This window comes from Colletotrichum gloeosporioides (genome assembly GCF_011800055.1).
Source record: "Colletotrichum gloeosporioides strain Lc1 chromosome Unknown consensus_58, whole genome shotgun sequence".
Lineage (NCBI taxonomy): Eukaryota > Fungi > Ascomycota > Sordariomycetes > Glomerellales > Glomerellaceae > Colletotrichum > Colletotrichum gloeosporioides.
Genome location: NW_025544703.1, coordinates 146,581 through 168,373, shown reverse-complemented (window position 1 = coordinate 168,373; position 21,793 = coordinate 146,581). Strand labels below are relative to the sequence as shown.

Below are 21,793 nucleotides of genomic sequence, written 5' to 3'. Positions count from 1 at the left end.
TGACGAGAGATTCAGGCGCTGCCGAGTTCGATTTTCAGGTTTCTTTATGGATGAAGGTCGAACTGAAATCGTTTGGCGACTTTAGCCTCAAAACACCTAGGAACGCCGACCACAGTCTTCTGAGGGACCGAGGAACTTAAAGGATGTTGAATTTCTTCATTATATTATCCATCTTATGCCTCATCATCCGGAGTAATTTGACTTTTGCCCATATATAGTACCCTCCGCCTCCATCGAACGCTTTGTAATTTCGACGTGATGGGTGATCAATCTTGGTGAGGTGGGTTTTGATGTCCGGGCAGAGACCCCACTCTTACCGCAACTCGGTCCCGGGGCCGAGGCCAGCATGCCGGCCCAAATCCCGTCTTTCCGCAAAGGATCCACACCACTTGGACCGGCCCTCACAGCCGAATCCATCAGGCCGCTCCACGCACAATCAGCCGCGAGACTACACAGTACTACATGTATGACGTCCAATGCGCAAACTTTTCGATTACTTGTACTTCGTCGATTTCTACGTCGCTAATTAATCAAAGTGTCGATCCTTGATCGCAGCATTGTCAAATTGCGCGAAATACATCCCGTGCGGACTGCTCTGATTGATGGGACTGCGCATTTGGCTTCAATTCAGGATCCGCCCGGAGAGCATAACTCAATGTAATGAAAGGATGCGACTGCATCGGAGGCGTCGGAGTGCCAAGATTGATGGCATCGCGCTGATGATGACTGGCCGTCGTATTTGTGTCGGCAGGGCGTGGGAAGGTGTCAGGGTGGAAATGATTGGAATTGGGTCCGGTTCCATTGAAGAACCGTCGGCGATGTTTTTGCCTAAGGGAACGAGGCAAAATTCAAGCAACACAGGACAGCTGATTTCTCGATGTTCAAGTGCCACTTCAGCGAGTCCAGCTCATCGGTGATGACATGATGCGTGCCTGAGCGGATACCCCACCATTTTGTTCAATCGCACAGCCAATTGCAACGTCACTTTGCCCAGGCCTCGTCATGACGCAAGTTGCGCAAGTCGTGTCAGTCGTCAACTGCGCGCGAAATTTTCAAACATTGAGGTCGTCAACGGCGCCAACAAAATGCTCGCGCAAGTCGTTAATTGCAGGCAAAATCGTCAATTTATGGTGCAGCTTGCGCCCAGGCTGACTGGCCAATAGAACCGCGCAAATCATCGAAGGTTGGGTACCAGCCCAGGTTCTTTGTGGTGCCGGCCGCCAGGCGTGCATCCATTTTTCAAGCTCTACCTTGATGCATAACATTGCTTCATTGACAAACTTGTTGAAATGATTTCACGATCCGGCATGGAAAGTAAGTACACAAAAGACATCGGTCACTGGGTCGGTAGGTTGGTCGGTCGGCTCGGACATTCTCAATTGGGCAGCGGTTGTGTTGTGGCTGGAGTCTACTCCGTACCTTAAGGTAGTGAGTGCGTCGGGGAATTCTTACGTGAGTGCCCAAGGCACACCAGGCACACGGTTCACCCATGTGAAATAGAGTATGTGGTACAACGGCCCACTCCTGAGGTCTTCTACCTCCGGTGAAAGCAGTGCGGAAAGTGGAGCGCTCAGAACCTGCGGCGGAGGGAATTGTTGAGCCACACCTCAGCCACAGCCAGGTGACAGGGAGTTTTCCGACCCTTCTGAGCACCACCGAAAACTGTATTTTGGCGTGTGCCACCCACGCATCTAACTTCATCAACGGCCACCGGGTGTCTCGACTGCACCACGACGTTTCCCGCTGTTGATGTTTCTCCACCGTGCCTCGTACTCTGACGAAGTAGTAACTCTTTCTCAAACTTTTTGACTGAGCATCAGCTGAGGCATGACCCAGGTTTTTTTTTTGGGGGTTCTGTGGCTGCCTTTGCGTCACCCGCTCTCCACGAGGCAGGACCAGTGCGGCATCCTTTCACTTTTACCCGACCGCTCCTGCCAGACTTGTTGCTCCTACTCTATGCACTTTCTTGCCCTCAATTCCTGCTTTCCGTGCCCAGTCCTCAGTCCTGGACCATTCCGTCACGTGCGAACCTCGACGCATCGCGACGTTTTTCTTCCCTTTTTTTTTTCTTTTTTTTCCATGGAGGTCGGCGGCAAAACCGCACCTCGTGTGCCACCACACAGCTTCAATGCCGAAAGGGCCGTGATGCCTCCACGCACCACCCATTGCGGGAAAATCTCCCCCGAATATCGATACCCGACCGTGCCTGGCAAGTAGCCACTCGGCGGCATTCCACTCTCTTTTGCAAATCACCTGCATAGAGACAAAAGGCTAATGACGGGCTGAGCTCACTATCGACCAAATCGAACGCTCCTCTCAGATTCCCGCGTACGTGAGCCCAGAAGAAGCAAAGAGATTCGGAGACGTAGACGACTTCGTCCACATGGCCCGCCTGGAACCTTCGGAAACATCCATCCGAGAGGCTTTCCTGCAAGACCTGGTCATCCGCCGACAACGTCAACAAGAGATTGCCTGTTGGGGACGGCTGTTTGGCGTCAATCACCACGAATACGATACCAAAGGCGACGCTGGGCCAGATCACCATGGAAAGCCAACTGGGTGACTATCTGAATGCCTGACCTTTCGCGACTATGTTATCGAGCTGGTCAGCCGAGTTTGAGCCAACTGCCGAAGGATACCAATCTCGCGCCCCAAAGGAAGGAGCCCTCTGAGTGCCCTACGAAAGCCTCGAAGCGCATCCATCTCGTCCATCATCCAAACCTACTATAGATTCTATCTATCAAGTCTTGGGAACACCAAGACCAGTTGACCCCTTCTCCCGGGTCATGGCCAGAGTCTCTCCGCCTCCACATGGTGACAGGTCAGTCTGACTTTTCACCTTGAGGACTTCATCGCTAACTCTCGCCAAGCAGAAGCGCCCGCTCCATGCTTGACCATCGAGAATTTCCAGAACGAAAAGGTATATTCCTTATATTAGTACTAACTTCATTGCTTAACCGCAAATGCCACACTAGACTTATATACAACAACAAAAGAACACAAGATCACAATCCACTCGAACCCTGCACGTACGCCCGATCGTACTTTTACGGCATAGGGTGGGTGTCGTAGTAGGGATCGTACATCAGCAGGGCAAAGCCCGTGTCTGGGACAGCAATGCCACTGGGCCAGCACTTGTTGTCATTAAGACCATCGTTCGCCGGAGGATTGCCCGAGTGGCCGTGAGACGAGATGGTGAACTCGGGGTGCGTGTTGACGCCGACACCGACATACGTACGCAGCAGCCCTGTCTTGGGGCGGTTGACCGACTTGACGCTGTTCGGGGCCTGGCTCACGGCAGTGTCAAAGTCGGCACCGGATAACTCCTTGAGAGTGCTGGCGAAATAGGCGCCCTTCCACATCTGGCCGGCCTTGCGATCGTCCTTGTCCGGGATGTATCGCACCAGCTGGCCGGTCCGGTCGATTCCTGAGTTGATAACAGCCGGGCTGCTGGCGGCTAACAGATCGGCGGGCGGATACTCGTCGCGGTCGCAGGCCTTCCACTGGCCGTTTAAGTTGCGCGTCCAGCCGAATCCGCGGTGCTGGCTGCTCCAAGTCGCCGTCGCCTGGGCACCCTGTCGATGAGCGGTGGTGGCAGCAGCTTGGGGACATGTGATGGTCGCCCACGCCTGGTTGTTGCGGATGACGCTACTGTAATGGTAGCAGGTCTGCGACCATTGAGCATAACAAGTGGCTTGGACCTGTGTCGCGCGAGCACCATACGTCAGCGACGTGATGATGAGCTCTTCCTTCTGCGTCTTGCTGGCAATCCACGACTGCCGACGCATCGTGTTCTTGGCCGCCTCCAGCCGCAGCGTCGACTGAGACTTGGGTACGTTGCACTTCTTGCGGATGCCGCCGCTGCCCGGCTGCGTTTTGCCCATCACGTTGGGACCACTGCCGGTGCCTACCTTGTGCTTGGATCGGTCTGTGGGTTTTGCGTCGTCGCCCTTTTGGCCGCTGCCCTTGGACGCCTCGGGCTTCACGAAGCTCGACACGCCGTCGGCAACACTACTCAGAATTCCAAAGATCTCCTTGATCTCCTCCGGCACCAGGTCCGTCCCGCCGCACGGGCTGAGCCACCAAGAGAAGCGCCTCCGGGATCTTCCTCTTCGGGATATGAATACGCCGCCATCTGCGCTGCCGTCGTCGCAATGTCGAGCCCGGCGTCGAGGATCTTGCCCACGCCGAGGATCAAACTAGCGCCCACATCCAGCACCAGCCTCAGTGACGACATGAGCACATAACACCCAATCTGCGCGATGATGGGCAGCGCCTCGAGCACCGTGTCCGCGATCTCGTTGATGAGCATGTTGTCGCACGAGCAGGTGCCCGGCGCCACGTAGTATGACGTGCCTGGGTACTTGTCCCACGTGATGCCGTCCAGATACTCCTTGGTCGAGAAGAAGCCAACACGATCATAATTAGATGTCCGGCCTTTCTCTTTGGCTTCGTCTAGCGTCGGCTTGCAGTATGGGTCGCACTGGAACTGCGCCTCGTCCCTCAGTCGGGCATTCTGGTAGATGAGGCACCTGTTGGCGTTGGCCAGTCTCGCCTCGGTGTAGTTGAAATAGTTGGGGTTCTCGGGGCTCCAGCCGGCTTCGATGATGCCGTCGTCCTCGTCCTTGTCGACCACGGCCGTCGCGCACACCTCATACGGGCAGTAGCCGTGCGAGCATGCGAAGCGACACAGCCGGTTTAAGTCGATGTCGACCTCGTTCCACGCGATAATGTCCCCCTCGACTGGGTTCTCCGGCGGAATCGTGAGCATCTCGCCCCTCGTGACGCATTCACACAGCGATTCCGGACAGAAACCGAGGCAAAAGGTAAACTTGCACAGGTCGCCCGAGTTCGCCGTCTTGTCCTCGCCCGACACGCAGCCCTCGTCGCCCGTGTCGCCGCCGCGATTGATCGGCACCTTCATGTCATCATCACCAAACGTCTGCAGGTCGACGGCCGAATCGATGCTCCCGCCAAAGTTGAGCGTCTTCCACTCGTCTCGTCGTGTCAGCTTCGTCACCTGCGTCATGTAACTCACATAGTCGCCCTTGTACAGAAGCACGTCCGTGTTGGAGTCGCCGTCGTGGAACAGCAGCGAATATGACCCCTGGGTGATAAGCTCGTTGATCTCGGCATTGGAGATGTACCCCTTGGTCGCGGTACATCTCCCGGGGTTCGCGTCCGACTCGGTGCGCGTCCCCATGAACACGCATAGAGGGCTCCAGCAGCCGTCGACGGCCATATGAAACGAGCGGCCGTAGTCGGACTCACCGACCATGACCTTGTTGTTCGCGACGTCCGCCTTGGTCATGATGGACAGCGTGTTGCGCGTCTCGGTCAGGTTGACATGGCTACGGATGCACTTCCCCGACGGACACGAGTTGAAGGCGTTGACATTACCATAATCCCACTGGCCGTGCAGATCGTACGTCATGTACACGTTGTAGTCGATCACGGCCGAGATGCGGTCAATGGGAAAGGCCTTAAGATACCAGTGGGACGCAGGCGCTGCGATAGAGACCGACTTGTCGGTGCCAAGCTTCTGCTTCAGCGACGTTAGGAAGCGCAGGTACGCCACGCCGTCCCCGGTCTGCCCGATCGCCTTCCCGTCGACCATGATGTCGGGGGCGCCCGGGTACTGCCAGTCAATGTCAATACCATCAATGCCCTCATCCTTGCCGAACTGGGCAAGATTGGTCGCAAAAGTCTCCGCCGGATGATGTTGTACGTGGCTGGCTCGGTCGAGTAGGCCCAGCCGCGGAACGACAGGATGCGCTTGAGCTCCAGCTTCTTGAACGCGTCCCACTGGCTGTGCGGGTTAGTGATGACGGGCTTCCAAGTGTTTGGGTCAATCTCAGCGAAACCCCAGTGCGTGTAAGTTCCGTCGGTGTTGGCCTTGTCGGCCCGCAACCAGAGACAGTGGCGGCCCATGTTCCACGACTCATAGTAACCGACAAGCGAGAAGGCAGCCGGTGGACCTGAGTTCTGCTTGATCTCGTTGCCGCAGTTGGAGATACACGTGCTCTGCAAGCCGGGCAGCTTGGTCCCGGGGCTTCCGCCTTCCGGCGCGTGGATGTCACAGTGCTCCGGGAACGGTCCGCAGAAGCCCCAGTTGCTGCAGCATGCCTTGAGCGGGCATGGGTTCAGGTCCACCATTGATGTGCCGTCCGTTGGCTGCGTCGTTCCCGGCACCAGTGGCCCGCACTGCGCTCCCTCTTGTGGCGGCAGCAGCGGCGGGTTTCCGGGGCTAAGACACATATTGCAGTCAATCAGCACGTCCTTGCACTGGGTTCACGCCCACGTCTTGCCCTTGTTGAAGCCTTCGATCTCCTCCTCCGTCAGATCGTATTGAAGGCCCAGGAAGCTGCACGTGTCGCCCGAGGCCATAAGATGCGTCACACACGTCCCTCCGTCGCCTGGCGCGGGCTTTCAGCCTCCCAGGTCGCCTGCGGAGCAGCAGACATACTGGTTTGGCTGCAGGGCATTTGGGTTGTGCGTCGTAAACTGGGAGCCCCCGATGCCGCACCGGAACGCCAGCGATGTGCATGTGTCGCCGCCCAGTACCTGGATGTAGGAGCCAAAGTCGCTTCCTTGTAACTTATTCTGGCGCGGCAGGATTGCCATGCATTTCCTAGCCAGTATGGTGTTGCTGAACAATATTGCGTTGTTGCTCAGAGTGCCGTTCTTGTTGTGGAGTTCGACAATGTCCAAAACGGCCTCATCCTTCAGCTCGCCCGACGGCACAAGGCTGTCACCGGCGGCGCACATCCCGGCTTGCCAGTCTGCAGCTGTTTGTTTGACGGCGGCGAGGTCGCCCTTGTTCTCTACAACACCACCGAACACGCCTGATGATGGCTTGTCGGCCTTGCAGAGCTGCATCACCAAGCGGTTGGGCACGCGGCCGTCAATCTGGAGGCGTGCGCCCAGAGAATCTACGGTCGCACCAACAGTGAGTGACCTTGCGCAGACCAGCCCTAATAAAGACTCCAGCAACGGTCTGCTTATGGTAGCCGAATAACAACATCTCGTTGCAGCTGTCGGTTGCGCTAAAATACGCACTCATAGCCTCGAGCAGACGCGTTGCGTCGCCTACGTTGTCGGCCCCGTCGCCATCGGCACTGCTGTTAGTTGAAACCGGGAGAGTCTTCATCACCTCCCCGCCCGGAAGTACGCCGCACGCCGGCGCCCGGTTCAGAGAAGGCTGGAACAACGTGTCGGACTTGTTCCAATTCTCCACGTCGGCGGCAATCTAGTTGGCCACCTTGGAAGCCTCAGTGATCGTACAAGTCAAGTTGGTGTTTGATGTGATGATGGGCTCCCCACCGCCGGCGCCTCCGAACGTGCAGACGCGGATGAGCATGTCTCCGCTCAGCCGTTGTGTGGCCGAGAGTTGCAGCGGCGTGGGCTGCTGGCATCGACGGAGCCGGTCGACAGAGAGGTAGGTGACCCAAGTGTGCACATTATCGAGGTGAGCACAAGGAAGTGGGCAGTCATGCCGGTCCGGGTCGTAGGTTTTGATGTCGGCAATAGGCGAGGCTCCGTCGTCTCCCACGGGTACGACGACCCTGGCGCCGTTAGGGTTGACGGCACATTGCACGACACTTGCCCCCAAGATGAGGGAAGCGGTGATGAACTTTGTCGTCGTTTACGTCGTCGACCACCCAGTGAGTGAGCAAGTAATGAGCGGCACCGACTGTGTAGTCACTATGTTATCAGAGAGGGCCACAGAGAGGGCATTGAAGATATGGACTCTAGCGATATGTTCAGGAGACCCAGCGACTCTAGAATGCTTTGTATCTCGTTGGCAGCTGACATGTATGGCTCCATCTTCTCCCCTGCTTGCACCTCTCTAAATGCCTCGGGTATTATCAAGATTTCTTTTCCGGGGCGTCCACATTCACAGGGCCTAGGATCTCCATACGCCTTTAGCTTATGGATTTGAGCGGGTGGTTAGCCTGAGCTGCGTACCGAGTCTTTCCCCCGACTCACTTCTCTATATCGAGACATTTTGGCACTTTCGTAGGATCAGCCCCTGAGTTGCTCCTTTGATATGTGATAGATCACGGTACTTTTCTGGTCTTCTTAAGTTGCAGTTTCATTTCACAATCACCTGCGACTCTGCGGCGCGAACATGTCATGTTGAAAAGCTTATATAATACAATGCACATGGCCAGGGCTGAATCGAACCAGACCGTTCTGCCTGCTTATGAAGCCGTCGATAAGACTGCTAAGTTGTCGTCTGGTGTTTGAGTTGGCTATCCCTGATCATCGACATTGAAGAATCTGCAACGCCCGACTCAGGCCGAATCCTTCCGAAGCCTCCTCTCTACCGAAGCAGCGAATTTTCTGCCTCGGCAACCTGGCGAGTATATCGCTCATGTACAGATACAAACCTCAATTCAGACATGGCCTCTGGAAGTAAGCTTAAAAAGCCTTTCCGTTCCAGCGTTGTGAAGGTTGGCGATGGGTTTGTAGCCGTGAGCGATCATGCAGATTCTATCTCCGTAATTTGGCACACTTCAAGGGTGAGCCGTCCGCCAATGACACCGTTCATACAGTCATCTCCTCATGAGCCTAGCGCAGGGTCGCACGGAAGAATCATGTCGACTAACACAGGGTCGCGCAGAAGGATCATGTTTTACAGACCAGACCGGGGGAAGGATAGGCGCAAGGTCACAATAAGAACCGCTTCTGGTCAAGCGGCTTACCTAAGAAGTGTGGCACAAAAGCCCCTTGCCGCTGTGCCTCATCAGGCCTGTTTTTCGCCTTCGCTCTTCATCTTTTTTACAATCACTGCTCTCTCAACTGTCCATCAGCAAATGTAGCTTTAATACAACCAACTCCTTCCCTTCACAACCCCACAAAGCCGAAGCGATATCGGACACGCCGCTAGGAATCCGAGACCTGGACCACAAGACCTATTGACGAGATGCCAGTCACGCTTGACCAAGTCGAGTACTCCGAGGCGGCCACGGTCGCCGCCGTGACCGATTTCTACGCCTTCTTGACCAAAATGTACCTTCCCGAGTCAGCCATCGTGCACCCGCCGCCAGGAGGATGGCCCACGTTGGCCTCTGATCTGCAGGAGCTGGGCAAGTCGGACGAGGTGCTGAGCCTGCTCGCACACCTTCCGTACGTCCGTCAAGGCAATGATGTCAACGAGGGCGAGATACCGGAAGTTACTCCCAGCGGCCGCTGGATCGACTGGCACGCGTCCGGTATCTGGGTGCGCGAGGGCGGCAGCGACATCGACGAGCTTCGCACCATCAGCGAAGGCCCCGCAATTACGGAGAACGTGCCCGGGCACGTCGTCGGGCTGACGATGAGCGAGCACCACGTCTTTCTGCTCGACACGGAACTCGGCGTCGTCTACTGGCCCGAATGCCCTGGCCGCCTCCGCGACGGGCCCCGCTGCATCGAGGACGACCCGTACGACTACTGCGACGATGACGAGGATGCTGAGTGGCGGGCCGACGGCGCTGCCTGGTCTGTCGCCGACTTCTTCAAGATGCTCAAGGCTCAGTACCGCACCCTGCGCTGGGTGCCTTGGAACGAGTATGAGGTCTTGGATTCAGAGATCACGTCGAGGAATCCCATCCCGGCGCTCCAGGATGTCTTCCGCCGCCACGGCTGGCCGAATTCGCCACACTATCGCAAGGAGGAGTGCCTCGAGGAGACAAAGGCCGTCATGGATGCAACAGAGCAGGGAGGGGATGAGGAGGGGAGAGATGAAGAGGGCGCTTAGAGTTGATGTGAATTAGTGTGTTCGGTTGCCTGCTTGGCGTGCTCAGCAGTTTTGGTATTCTTACAGAGGCGAGAAGCTTGTTTCTTCACATAGCATTTTGACAGAGGCTCTTATCAACAGATCTGTCCCATCGCGTGCGGCACAGCACGAGGCAAACAAAATGTATGCGGGGGAATAGTGAATCAGACGCTACTCTGAAAGATGGCCGCATCTTTCCGCGAATGAAGGATCCCCAAAACAGAGTCCACTTAGAGAAAATTGGACAACTTTAGCATTAACTGACGCCATGTAACACTCGACGGAACATAATCTTGCGGGGAATTAACAAACGCCTGTTAAGAACAAGACTGGCTACAGGGAGATTAAGCTTACATCCATGATCATGCTCGCCGTGAATTGTTTCTGGTGGCTCTCATCCTGCTTGGCGAACTGCAGTTGAGAATTCCGCCGCCTAATCGGCATATGCAGCACGAGGCAAACCCAACTTGCTGTGCTCCGCTTGTTCAATCACCTTTGCTCTCATACACGCAGGTTATCTGCTGATGATTATGGCCGCAGTTGATATAGGCGCGAGGCTGCCAACGCGGCACTAACATGTTGTGACTCTGCGTCACTTGCGTCTTCGTTGAGCTCCTCTCACCTCGTCTTGATTTTTCTCTCCTGTCTTGACTCTTCGCTCTTTGCTGCCACAAACTTCCTCCTCTGTCACTTTTCAATACTATTACCAGCGCTGTTCAGCAATCATCGTATCATACCAGACTCCAAGTCTGGACGCAATGATGAAGCTGGCCGTCCTCGCCATCCAAGGTGCCTCCGTGGCAGCCGTCCCGGACTCTACCATCGCCCTTTATGCCCGGCAGGCGACAACCGCGCCGCCCTCATCCGCCTCTATGACTTCGCCGCCTTTGCCAACGCTGGAGCCTTCATCGACGCTCCGCGACCCATGGCAATGCGCAACGCAGAACCTGTCTTGATACTTCGACGTGCCCAAGCCCTCGGGCACGCTGGGCGGGGCCATCAACATGTACGTCGACGAGCTCATGGAGCCCTGCCTCGAGACGGTCACGGGGGCTGACCTATTCAACTGCCGCGTGACTGAATTGTCGCAGCTGTGCGGCTTCACCGCCTTCCGGTTGGGAACTTCCGCGCTCACAATGGCCTTTGCATCGTACGAGAGCGCCGCCGCCTCCTTCTGGCGCAGCAACAGCGAGAGCGTGAGCTGCTTGTTGGTCGAGTGCGCATCGGTTAGGCGAGCTCAAACACGCTTGGCTGAACCAGACCATCGCCTACGCCAGCTGCGTGCTGGACGACTTACCCCACGTCAGCACCACCACCGGTTCTTCCGGATCGTCTACCGACCCCGGCACGGCGGTCACTGGGACGACGAGCAGCACAACGAACACAGCTGGGTTGGTGAAAAGAACGGACATGTGGATGCTTGCTGGCATTGGCGTTATCGCTGAGGCTGCCAATGTCTTTGCCTAAGTTTGGACGTTTCAATTTTCATTAGATGCGGTTGGGGTCACGACTAGTTGACAACTTTTCCTCCTTCAAATGTCTCTGCGGACGTTTCGCATGCACTATGAAAGGTTAGGGGGACAAAAACCTATTCATGTAATCAATTTGTCGGGGATATATCAAACGTGAACATGTACATTAAACATATGCACTGAACATGAACATGCACAGCTGAATAGTGTCCCCAAGTACCATAGTCTATCCATCTTGCCAACTTATGGTCCGCGAGCGTGATGTTATTCCCGTGATAATTGTGAGGAGCCCAGTTGACCTTGAAAGCGAAAGCGATCAAAATAGAAACTCTCACATTTTCGCAGCTCACTGCAGTCGCCAGAAAACCACCAAAGTCTCACAACTCCAAAGTCCTGCTTCCGGCTCTCATTTCCGGTTTGGTCTTGTCCACCGTAGGAGGGCCGAAACCTTCATTTACTTCTTCTGAAGGAATATCCGGGTGGCTTGCCGAGCGGCTTGTGCCGCATGGTACATGCTGACTAGCTTCGAAAGCACCTGGACTTATCCATGCGCTGCTCAGCCTCCTAAACATTGGGATCCATTTCTGCATTTTTTGAATGATTCTGAAGTCAACGAAAAGACTCCAGGCCTAGATCTTTAAAACAATGACACCTTCGAAATCAGCCGCTCCGGGGATGTCAGTGACGAAGGAATGCTCCCCCAGTTAACAATAAACCTTCGAATAAAGACGATGCTACGTCGGGTAGCAATATCAAATTTGCTCAAACTTCACAGCTAGTAGTTGGGGTCGTGTGATCGAAGCATGAGCGATATAGTTGAATTCGACAGTGCGGACCTCGTGATGCCCCGTGACGCCGGTTGAGGAAATGAGAAACGCTTGTGGCGATAGTGTCCTCCAACTCGGGTCATCAGCAAGACTGACCGATCAGCAGTTCTGGGCAGCCGTCTGCCTAATTGTCCAGACCGGTGTTCTTCCACTCTAGCCGGGCGAAAGGGATTGTGCCAAAACGACGCAATGCCTTGGTAGGCAAAAACAAAAGGGTTACGCATATATAGATCGTCGGGCAGATGACCATATGGTCGATCGGCTCTCAAGATTCAATCATTACCAACACGCAAGATAATGGCATCAGTGTCACCACCATCAACTGACAAAACCAAGAACACCATACTGTCTTACGTGCTGCCATCACTCCTGCTCGCAGGCGGCTTCGTCGACGTGGCTCTGGCCGGCGTGGCTCATGTTCGCTGCGATGGCTCGTCCTCTTCGTTGACATATGATCCCAACACCACCTCGTACTGCACCTGGTGGGTTGACCTGACCACGGCCAAGAGCTGCAGCATTCTATTGAGTTAGAATGCTTTCGACTTGGTTTCTTTCTCAAGATTGGTGAGACCCTCAAGTTTCCCTCGTGAAATGCTCAAAGTAAACTAACAATACTCGCCAGAACCCGTCCATCACAGACACATGCGTCCTGCAGACAGGCCACTCGTACTGCGTTGAGGCCTTCTTTGAGTCGCCCGTCAGCACTGCCGGTCATCCACGACATCTGCCATCAAGACCACGTCGACCACGACAACCCCGCCGACGACGACGTCGACCGAAAACGGCGTATCCACGCCTCAAGTGGCGCAGGCGCAGATCGTCAATAACTGTAATAAGTTCTACTTTGTGCAGTCGGGCGAGTCGTGCTCCAGCGTGGTCAGCTCCGATAGCATTAAGCTCGCTCAGTTCCTGGAATGGAACCCGTCCGCCGGCAGCACCTGCGCGGGACTCTGGGTCAACGCGTACGCTTGCGTCGGGATCATCAGCGTTGCCACGTTCACCTAGAGCCCGCCCACCGTCACCACTTCAACAGGCAACGGTATCGCCACCCCCAGGCCCACGCAGCCTTGCTACCTACCCATTTTGCGCTTGCGTCGTCGCTTCAGGCGCTAAAAACCTCGCAACATGCTCCTTCGTAGCTATCTCACACGCATTTCCGTGGCGTTAGAGTCGTCTTCCGAATCTAACAATGGGCTCATCAGCAGCGCGCTGAAAACAGTCTGCCGCGCGGTTGGTGCGCATCATACGGTCAAATGCGATGACCGACAGAGCAGCGCGGGTCCAGACATTCTACAGCCCATGAATACCAACTGCATAACGGCGTCACAAGGGAGGGTAATGATATAATGGGCTCACGTTTCCATTGTAAAGGCCTACGTACAGCAGTAGCAGCCCCTCTAAATATACCATGTAGCATTTCCTCGTACATGACGCGATTATGCTTTTGCGGCCAGTGAACTCGCATTCAGCCCCATGCGCCGCGCATCTGTAACGTACGCCCGCGTTGGCCGGACACCGTCCGCGGCGTCACAACCAGTACGCTTCGCGCTCAGAATCAAAACATTGCGATGGGATTGGTGGCGTTTGCAGGCCGCTGCTGTGCCACATCCCAGTGTTCCATGATACAAGTGCCGTCAAATCTGAAGACATCAATGACAGCGGAAGGTTCCGAAGCTCCAACAACGTCCATTCGGTAATGAATATAGGCGATATTATCGTCGAGGCCCGTATTTATGATTGTGTAGTTAACGTTACTGGGTGATAGAAACTGAGAGAGAGCGTCGAGAGAGTTCTGACGGCCAGAGAGGATATCAGGGTTATGTTGGATGTAGTCTTCCGCAACGTGGCCGAGCATAGCTTTCCTGGCATTCCTCTCTTTGTAGAAGGCTCGGATGAATTCATTGAGGATCGCCCTCTGCTCCTCTGGGGTTGCGGAGCGAGGCGGGCAGTAGGGGGTTGACGATTCCTGACAAGGGACAAGGCTTTCGGCGCTTGCGGTCAAGGCAGCGGCCAAGGCGAATAGTAAGGAGGCGCGCATGATGTCGGATTGAGACGGGGTAATGGGTGGGACTTTAATGGAGTATTGCGTCTAGATTTCGTTGATGTGTCACCAACTGGAACTGAGTACGGATGCAGCCCAACCTACTTATATCCTGGGACAGATACGACAGAGACCAGTTGCCGGACTTGATCCTATTCAGCCGGAGCTTACTAAGAACACTGCAATTGATAGGAGTTCATCTTAACTGCGCCACGTGCTGCAATACAAAGAAATTCCATTACCATGGACCATTGCAAAATGTGACGTCAATGTTGTAACTGGTCGGGAAAGAATAGATAGGGCTGCTTATTAAATTGCATATTTCTAATGCTGTGACCTGTGCCTGTATGGGTTCCTCATTGCTGCCACGTTGCTAGATTTTGTGAAAGCTTGTGTTCCCACTGTATGCTTCTGGAGTTTAACCTACAGGATTCAGTATCAGTCCGGACGACCGGAATTTGAACGCACATGGCTCCATGCCCAAGGTCTTCAGCCTGTCGGCAGGCTGCCGATCGACATCGCGCCTCGCCACGGAAAACACTCCCACCTTCACAGCCCACAGATTCGGTTGCTTACAAATTTTCTTAGTTGCAAAGCATACCAGACGGGGATCAAATTGGTTCCGGTCAGTGTTCCTAGCCTGGGGCAGTAGCATCCACCTGCCAAGGCCTCTGCAGGCTAGAGTTCGCTGGTGGAATAGCAAAGTGCTGCCTTACTGAAGCCTGTACGAGATCAAGGAAAGATTGAGCAAGTTGAAGTGTGTAAAGAACTGGTCCGCGCCAGGTGCCACGTGTGCACTAAACGTAAGCACGGCCCTTGTACGGATATGGCTCTGTAAACCTTGACTTGGTCCTAAACGCCCTGTGGGCCCTGCGGTGAAAACCCACTTGTGCCCGGGCCCGGGCCCTTCCCCTCGCCTACTGACCCCAGCGCGCAGTGCCGTGGAGGCCTGGATGGCCTCAACCAAGAGATACGTTTACCAATCTAATATTAGTCAGTACGATTTGGGTTAAGAATTGGCTTGCGATGTAGTAATCAAGCTACTTTTGAGTAGTAACGGTGCTAATTGCAACAGTGTGAGCGCTGCTAGTGATTGGTCCCGTGGGACGTCAAACATGGGGAACGACAGGACAAGCCCTGCCATAATTGGCCCGGGCTGTCTTCGCCCTGTTGCCGTAGTGCTTCTGGGTATTGAGTAAAAACGTTCTTCCTGCCATGTCACTTCACAAGTAGCACAACAGAAAAGGGGCAATATCTTGGCAATCTTGAAAAAAACGGAATTTTTGGCCCAGAGTATCCATAGACGCGATCGAAGTGTCATGTTTTTCAGCTGAGCCTTGTTACAAATGCAAAAAGAAGTCAGCTGAGAAATCACAGTGGCCTGCCTGGTGGTCTTTATACATAGTGCACAGGAAACCCTCGTCCGAAGTTGGCTTGTTTCGTCTGTAGTCGACATCGCAGTCACAACTATTACGCCCACACTCTCTTTGCAAGTCCGCCACGATGCCCGCTGTAACAATTCGCAAAAACCCTGTGGTTAAATACCATACCGCTAAGTTAAACGGCGTTACGTACAACTACCTTGTCGCAGAGCCGGCTTTGGGTCACGATGTTTTGGCACGATCTTCCTCCTCCACGGTTGGCCTGATTTGTCCTTGGGATGGCGTAACCAGATTCCGCTCCTTCTCTCAAAGGGCCTTCGGGTCGTGGCTCCTGATATGATGGGCTATGGCGGCACTGATGCCCCGGAAGAGATTGAGTTCTAGTGAGTTCGAGGCCTCGCTTGTTGAGACGTTGATGCTTACTCTTCTGATCCAGTACCTATAAGCGTGCTGCCGACGATGTTGCTGCCCTTGCAAAGCACCTCGGCCTCTCCCGCATTGTTCTTGGCGGACACGACTGGGGAGGTGCTGTTGCTTACCGTGCCGCTCTCTGGCACCCTGAGTTGATCTCAGCCTTCTTCGTTCTCAGTACAACCTTCACCCCGCCGAGCCTTACTTATGTCGACGAAGCCGCTACGCTGCCCTCGCTGCGCTACCAGCTGCAATTCCGTACCGACGTGGTCCAGGAATACATTGGTCTACCACAGAACGCCACGCGCGTGCGCCAGATCCTCAACACCGCTTATGGTGTCACTTTGCCTAGCGGGGTATCGGCCTTTAATATAACTGGTGATGGGCTTGAGTTCGATCTGCTCGACCAGGTCACCGAGGACTCGCCGTTCCTGACCCCTGAGGAGATGGCCTTCTACGTTGAGAACTACTCCGCCGACCCGTTCAACAGGACGCTCAACTGGTATCGTATTAGTGAGCCTAACTGGAAGGATGAGTTGGTGCTGTTCCCGACTACTAATACTACGTGGACGGCCAAGTTCCCGCAGCCGGCCCTGTTCGTCGGTGGCTTGCAGGATCCGGCCTTACCTCCCGCGCTGTCGGAGGGAATGGAGACGTACTTCGACAGCCTCACCCGCCACTCGGTAACCGGAGGCCACTTTGTGATGTGGGAATCGATCGACGCCGTGAACTCCCACATTGGCAACTGGCTCGGCACTTCGGTTCTTGGCAACCTGTCCGTGGGACTGAACTTGACGGCTGGCAGCGGTCTCCTCAACTAAGAGCTTTCCCGGAGAGACATGATGACTCGGCGACGCTGAGGGTTCATAGTAATATACTTGGTTCATCTACGATTGTGTTGATCTTCGGGACATCCAATTCCAAAACGCCATCGTGCGTACACAAGCCTAGTGAAGCTCAGTTGTGCAGTTCCTCATCCTTCTCTCCATTCCCAGCCCGCTCACTGGCTCCTTTCTCGCATCTCTGGTCCGGCTGTGCCATCCGCTGCGCAACGCGATATGCACAAGTGAGCAGCTGAAACGCAATGCTGCGTCTCAGGCTTTCGTATTCAGGCGATTTTTCCGTAGCCGTACGCAAACTGAGACCCTTCGACAGTATCATCCTTCGGAGTACACGCGTCCATGAGGTAACAAGCATCACGGGCGACGTCATTACTAAACCAGGGGGCCATGAACGTTGGCATATCTTCTTTCTTCTACCAGATGCTGCTCTACTTGGGCACAGCATCGAAAACTGTCCTAGACATGTGAATTGCTGAGAAGAGGCATCCGGAACGCGGTTCCTAGTGGTGCCCGTGATCGGCGTATTACTGATGGTGTAGAAGTTGCTCTCGGCGTAAAAGATCACGTAAGGTGTGACACTGAGGCTGGCGAGGTGGCGATGCATGAGACGGCGTCGTGGGCTTATTGATTGAATTGATAGAATGACTGAGGCGTCTGCTTTATTGTTATTGGAGATCACCGAGAAACCTGTAACGAAGCCCAGCTTCCGGCGTCGGTGCTGTATGAGACACTCTTGCGAACGCAGCTGTAATCCTAAGCCGCGGCAGCTGCCTTGGTCTCGTTGATGTTCAGGTGGTAAATTTCAATTAATCTGGTGTTTCTGGTGTTTCTTTTTGGCTCCATCTGTGACGTAGCTGTGATGAGGTGCGCAACTCGCTCGTCTGCAGAGCGCGCCAATGAAACACATTACGCCTAATATTTCAACAGCCAGCCTTTCCAGACAGAACATACTATATTCAACCTAATAAAGTCTGAAAATCTTCTGAAAGAATGCTTAGTTCAGCTTATAGACGAGCTTAGTAGCCGAGACATTTCCATCTCGGTACTCCTGGAATCCTTTCATCACGCCGTCAAGACCACCAGGAACAAGAGTAGGCTTAGAGGGCCTAATCTTCCCATCCTCAACCCAGCCAGGAAGCTTCTCAAAGAACTCAGTTCCAAGCCTGTGGTCCTCCTCATGTGCCTAATCACAGTTAATGACATTATCTAGATCGCGGAAGCAATAATAATGATAACCTACAGGCCAGTGAAACTTCCCATAGCGGTGTTCTTTCAGGAAAGCAGTGAAGACAAACACATCAGACACCTTTGTCTGCTTTGTGACTCCGTCGATGTTTGCCTTCCCCGGCCTCACAGTACACAAACCACTGCCATCCTCGTCGATAGCCCGCGAGGTTAGACCAGACGAAGTCTTGTTCCCGATGGTGTCGAATGCATACTTGATACCTGGTACCGCCTTCTTAATAAAGTCTATAACGTCATCATCGTGATAGTCAAATGCGTGCGTAACACCCAGACGCTTCACCAGATCAAAGTGACGGGCGCTGCAAGTTGTGACCACCTCGAAGCCATGCAGAGCCGCGATCTGGATCGCATACAGGCCGACGCTTGCTACAAAACCAGTCAGTGCAGGTCGTTATTGCCGAATTCCGAGATCACCTACAGCTTCCACCCCAGATCAAAACTGACGCCTTTTTACCGCTGACTCTGGGAATAGCCAGGCAATCTTTGGAGAAGAGGGCAAGCCAAGCCGTCATCGATGCCAGAGGCAGTGTAGCAGCTTCTTCGGGGGTAATGTTCTTGGGAAGGCGGAAACTAATATTGTTGTCCGCCAGAGTGTACTCGCTGTAACCTCCGAGGCCTTTGATCTCGCCTGTGGTGAAAACAATGTCAGCCCAACTCCGATCGTAGGATTGACACCAACCTACCGCCCCAGATGAAACCGGCTATCAAATCCCCTTTGTTGAGCTTTCGCGCCTGATCGCCAGTTTCCTCAACCGTGCCGACGAAGTCACAGCCAAGGACTGCGCCTTCGCCAAAGGCATTTCTGTCAAGCGCTTGAACTGTTGCTCTCGTCAATATTTCAAGCAAAGCGTGATAATTGAGGTGCAGGATATCTAACCGTCGGTCGGGTTCTGGGCGACGTATGAAACTTTCACCAAGGCCTGATTGGACGCCGGCTGAGGTACGGGAATCGCCTTCTTAACGATAGTCGGCAGTCCTGTACTCAGGACTTCAGTAACAAGAGCCTGACACTGTTTCGCGGCCATTGTAGATCGTGGTGAAAACGATTACTTTAGTGTGGATGCCGCCAAAAAGAAGATGGTTCGAAGAGAAGACCAGAGCAACAGTGAAATAGGTGATGGTCAATGGTTAATATTTACCTATCTCCCCAAGTTCGTCGTTTGTTTTCCCTCACCAGAAACACGTCACAGAGGCTAGATCGTCTGACGGCTTCGTGCCGTGGAGTTGATGTTTGATTACAAATCGGCGTTGGCCGGCGTCTTCGTTGCGGGCCGGACCGCAACACAAACGGGTCTCGACCCCGAAAACCCGAATCCCGATGCAAGCACAACCGTCATTTCACGAACATCAGAGTGTCTAATCATTACGCAGCACAGACGCCATATCCAACACAGGCGTCTTAGTCAGTGGCGTTGTGAAAAGCTTAGCGCTTGCGGCGATCTCCGTATGCGTCGTCACAAAAGCCCTGCATCGCCTGCCTGATTGAAGCGCTGCAACATGGATAAACAAACATCCTGCTGATCGGATGGCTTCGTTTCAGGGCTGAAGGCCTCACGCAGCTGGAATAGTTGAACTGTACGGAGACAGGCAGTTTAACCCGCCTCATCGAGAAGGATGATTACCAAGCGAAAACGGGTTGAGGAGTTTAAGCCTCCAGCAGTTGATTGATAATTGGCCCCACTGACTGTACGACTGACTATCTCAATTGCCCTAGCAGTCAGCAGCCCGCAGACAGGGACCCATACTCCTCAAGCCTCAATTGAAACGCGTATAATTCACATCTTTCCCCCCATTAGATTCAGAAGTTAGCCTGTACTCCAGATTCAAACTAGCGCATCAATCACTCTCAAAGAAATTTCAACATAGCAACTGCAATCCACATCATATCTAAGAAGGACCTCGCCCAGCATGAGGTCGTTCCAGTCAATATCTCCCTTCCAGCACTAGCACCTTCCTCTATCCAAGCCCAGTCGTCCCTCATCGCAATAACATCAAATAACCTCACCTACGCTAAGCTTAGAGACTTCGTGCACTAGTGGTCTACCTAGCCCATCCCTGCTGATACCCCAGCCCCATATAACAACAAGGACGAGTGGGGTATTGTCCCAGCGTGGGGCTTCGGCAGGGTGCTTAAGTCTAACGTCGACTCTCTCCCGGCCGGCAGCCTCCTGTACGGCTTCTGGCCCGCCTCGTCCCATATAGTTGACCTAAAGCTAGCGACCAACAAGACTCGCTTCCATGAGTTAAGCGAGCACCGGCAAGCACTCGGGAGCATGTACAACGAGTATAGCCTTATCGACGAGACAACGCGGTCCGACGACTCCAGGGCCCTCTTCGCCAACGCCTATTCCATCTGGAACGCTGGCTACGTGCTCAACCGCTACTGCTACCCGACGGAGTACAAGCCAGCCCATCCGTTCGGCGTACACGGCGGAGAATGGACGGATAGCGACGGGGACCTTAGCGCCGCTGTGCTTGTGAACCTCTCAGCGTCGAGCAGAACCGGGAGGAGCTCCACCTGGAACTTCACGCGGAACCGCAAGCCGGGCGTTAATGGCCCGCTTGCCCTTCTGTGCGCGACGTCGTCGCCCAAAGCTCTGGAGCCTGCGCCACAGGCCCCGTTCGAGGTTAGTTCCGTTAGCTACGATGGCCTGGCGGCTGGGGAGACCGTTGCGTGGATCGAAAAGTTCAAGCCGAAGCGTGTCGTGGTTCTTGATCACGGCGCACCGCTAGCTACTACCGAGCGGTTCGTTGAGGCACTTTCAGAGGCACTGCCTGAGACGCAAACTACGCTAGTCATGATCGGAGTTGAACCGAAGATGGGGACTGCCGATGAATTGGTCTCTCTCCTAGGGTCGAAGCGGCAGTCTCGCTCTACTGTTGAGCTCAACACGACATTCGTCATCGATATCGGAATCGCTACTGAGGGCGGACAGAAGTTCTTTGAGGAGAATGAGAAGGCTTTTAATAGGGCAGTTGAGGAGAAGTATCTTGGCGACATTGAGTTGGTCAAAGGCAGTGGAGTTTCTGGATCTGGTGGGGTTGAAGGAGCGTGGGAGAATCTCATTCAGGGGACATTGGTGCCTAACAAGGCCTGGGTGTACTAACTGGACGGCAAGTCACAGTAGCTTCCCAGGTGCATGTAGTAGAACCTCGTAAGGAACTGAGAAGCTCCATTGGGCTTCTTTAGTCTAGGGTTCATCGGTTCATTGTAAACAGAGTGATCGTTACAAAAGCTCGGAAGGCTTTCAATCCTAAGCCCATTTAGGATCTATATTAGAACTTATCATAAGTTGAATCTTCACTTTTGTGCTTCATACAGGAGGTCGGTTGAAGGTCCTGCGCTCCAATCGTATCCTTTCTCTATCATTAGCTACACAGCAGACCTCAGCCACACGCAAAGCCCTTTCGCGCTGCAGCGGGGTCATTCAGATTTTGCCGCACCTTCCCGGTCACTCGACTGAAAGGCTTTGGCCATTCCGCGTTATGCGGGCTGGGTGTCAACCCCATATACTAAGGCTGCAGTCCACTCCTAAGTTCATCTCTATTTTCAAGCTTTAGCGGTGATTTTCATCACTGATGCCAAAGGTCCATCTCGTGATGGCAGGAGTCTCTGATCCTTTTCGATCGTTTTGGGCACGCAGAATCTCATTCTTCATAGCCCATCGCCATATTATGGGGCAATCTCACCGCTCAAGAGGGACACGCTCAAATCGGCGCAACGCTCTTGGACCATATCGCTGTCCTGAGGCGATCTGCCGCCACTTCGGACAGCGAGCAGGCCATATGGTTGCCGTACGGATCAAGCGA

General features: G+C 54.2%; 6 protein-coding genes and 1 pseudogene across 7 annotated transcripts; 4 read left to right on the top strand and 3 right to left on the bottom strand.

Annotated features, from left to right (window-relative positions):
* Positions 1-3,047: 3,047 nt before the first annotated feature.
* Positions 3,048-8,007, bottom strand: GCG54_00015603 (Killer toxin subunits alpha/beta; the record flags this gene model as incomplete). The annotated part of the gene is made up of 8 exons (XM_045415382.1): positions 3,048-4,074; positions 4,128-5,638; positions 5,659-6,247; positions 6,302-6,364; positions 6,467-6,909; positions 6,959-7,201; positions 7,262-7,633; positions 7,990-8,007. 8 exons carry the CDS (start codon positions 8,005-8,007, stop codon positions 3,048-3,050), a joined length of 4,266 nt encoding a protein of 1,421 aa, XP_045262109.1.
* Positions 8,008-8,929: 922 nt separating this feature from the next.
* On the top strand, positions 8,930-9,745 carry GCG54_00015602 (uncharacterized protein; the record flags this gene model as incomplete). The annotated part of the gene is made up of 1 exon (XM_045415381.1): positions 8,930-9,745. The coding sequence occupies one exon, from the start codon at positions 8,930-8,932 to the stop codon at positions 9,743-9,745; it is 816 nt and encodes a 271-aa protein (XP_045262108.1).
* A 2,614-nt stretch (positions 9,746-12,359) lies between these two features.
* GCG54_00015601 lies at positions 12,360-13,067 on the top strand (annotated as a pseudogene). Its single transcript has 2 exons — positions 12,360-12,588; positions 12,701-13,067. Coding segments are annotated over exons 1-2 (596 nt in total).
* Positions 13,068-13,617: 550 nt separating this feature from the next.
* GCG54_00015600 (uncharacterized protein) lies at positions 13,618-14,100 on the bottom strand (the record flags this gene model as incomplete). Its single annotated transcript, XM_045415380.1, has 1 exon — positions 13,618-14,100. The coding sequence occupies one exon, from the start codon at positions 14,098-14,100 to the stop codon at positions 13,618-13,620; it is 483 nt and encodes a 160-aa protein (XP_045262107.1).
* A 1,506-nt stretch (positions 14,101-15,606) lies between these two features.
* Positions 15,607-16,717, top strand: GCG54_00015599 (uncharacterized protein; the record flags this gene model as incomplete). The annotated part of the gene is made up of 3 exons (XM_045415379.1): positions 15,607-15,741; positions 15,798-15,868; positions 15,922-16,717. The coding sequence occupies 3 exons, from the start codon at positions 15,607-15,609 to the stop codon at positions 16,715-16,717; spliced, it is 1,002 nt and encodes a 333-aa protein (XP_045262106.1).
* Positions 16,718-17,732: 1,015 nt separating this feature from the next.
* On the bottom strand, positions 17,733-19,008 carry GCG54_00015598 (Dehydrogenase azaJ; the record flags this gene model as incomplete). The annotated part of the gene is made up of 5 exons (XM_045415378.1): positions 17,733-17,921; positions 17,979-18,349; positions 18,402-18,611; positions 18,667-18,801; positions 18,861-19,008. 5 exons carry the CDS (start codon positions 19,006-19,008, stop codon positions 17,733-17,735), a joined length of 1,053 nt encoding a protein of 350 aa, XP_045262105.1.
* A 1,248-nt stretch (positions 19,009-20,256) lies between these two features.
* Positions 20,257-21,090, top strand: GCG54_00015597 (uncharacterized protein; the record flags this gene model as incomplete). The annotated part of the gene is made up of 1 exon (XM_045415377.1): positions 20,257-21,090. One exon carries the CDS (start codon positions 20,257-20,259, stop codon positions 21,088-21,090), a length of 834 nt encoding a protein of 277 aa, XP_045262104.1.
* Positions 21,091-21,793: the final 703 nt, after the last annotated feature.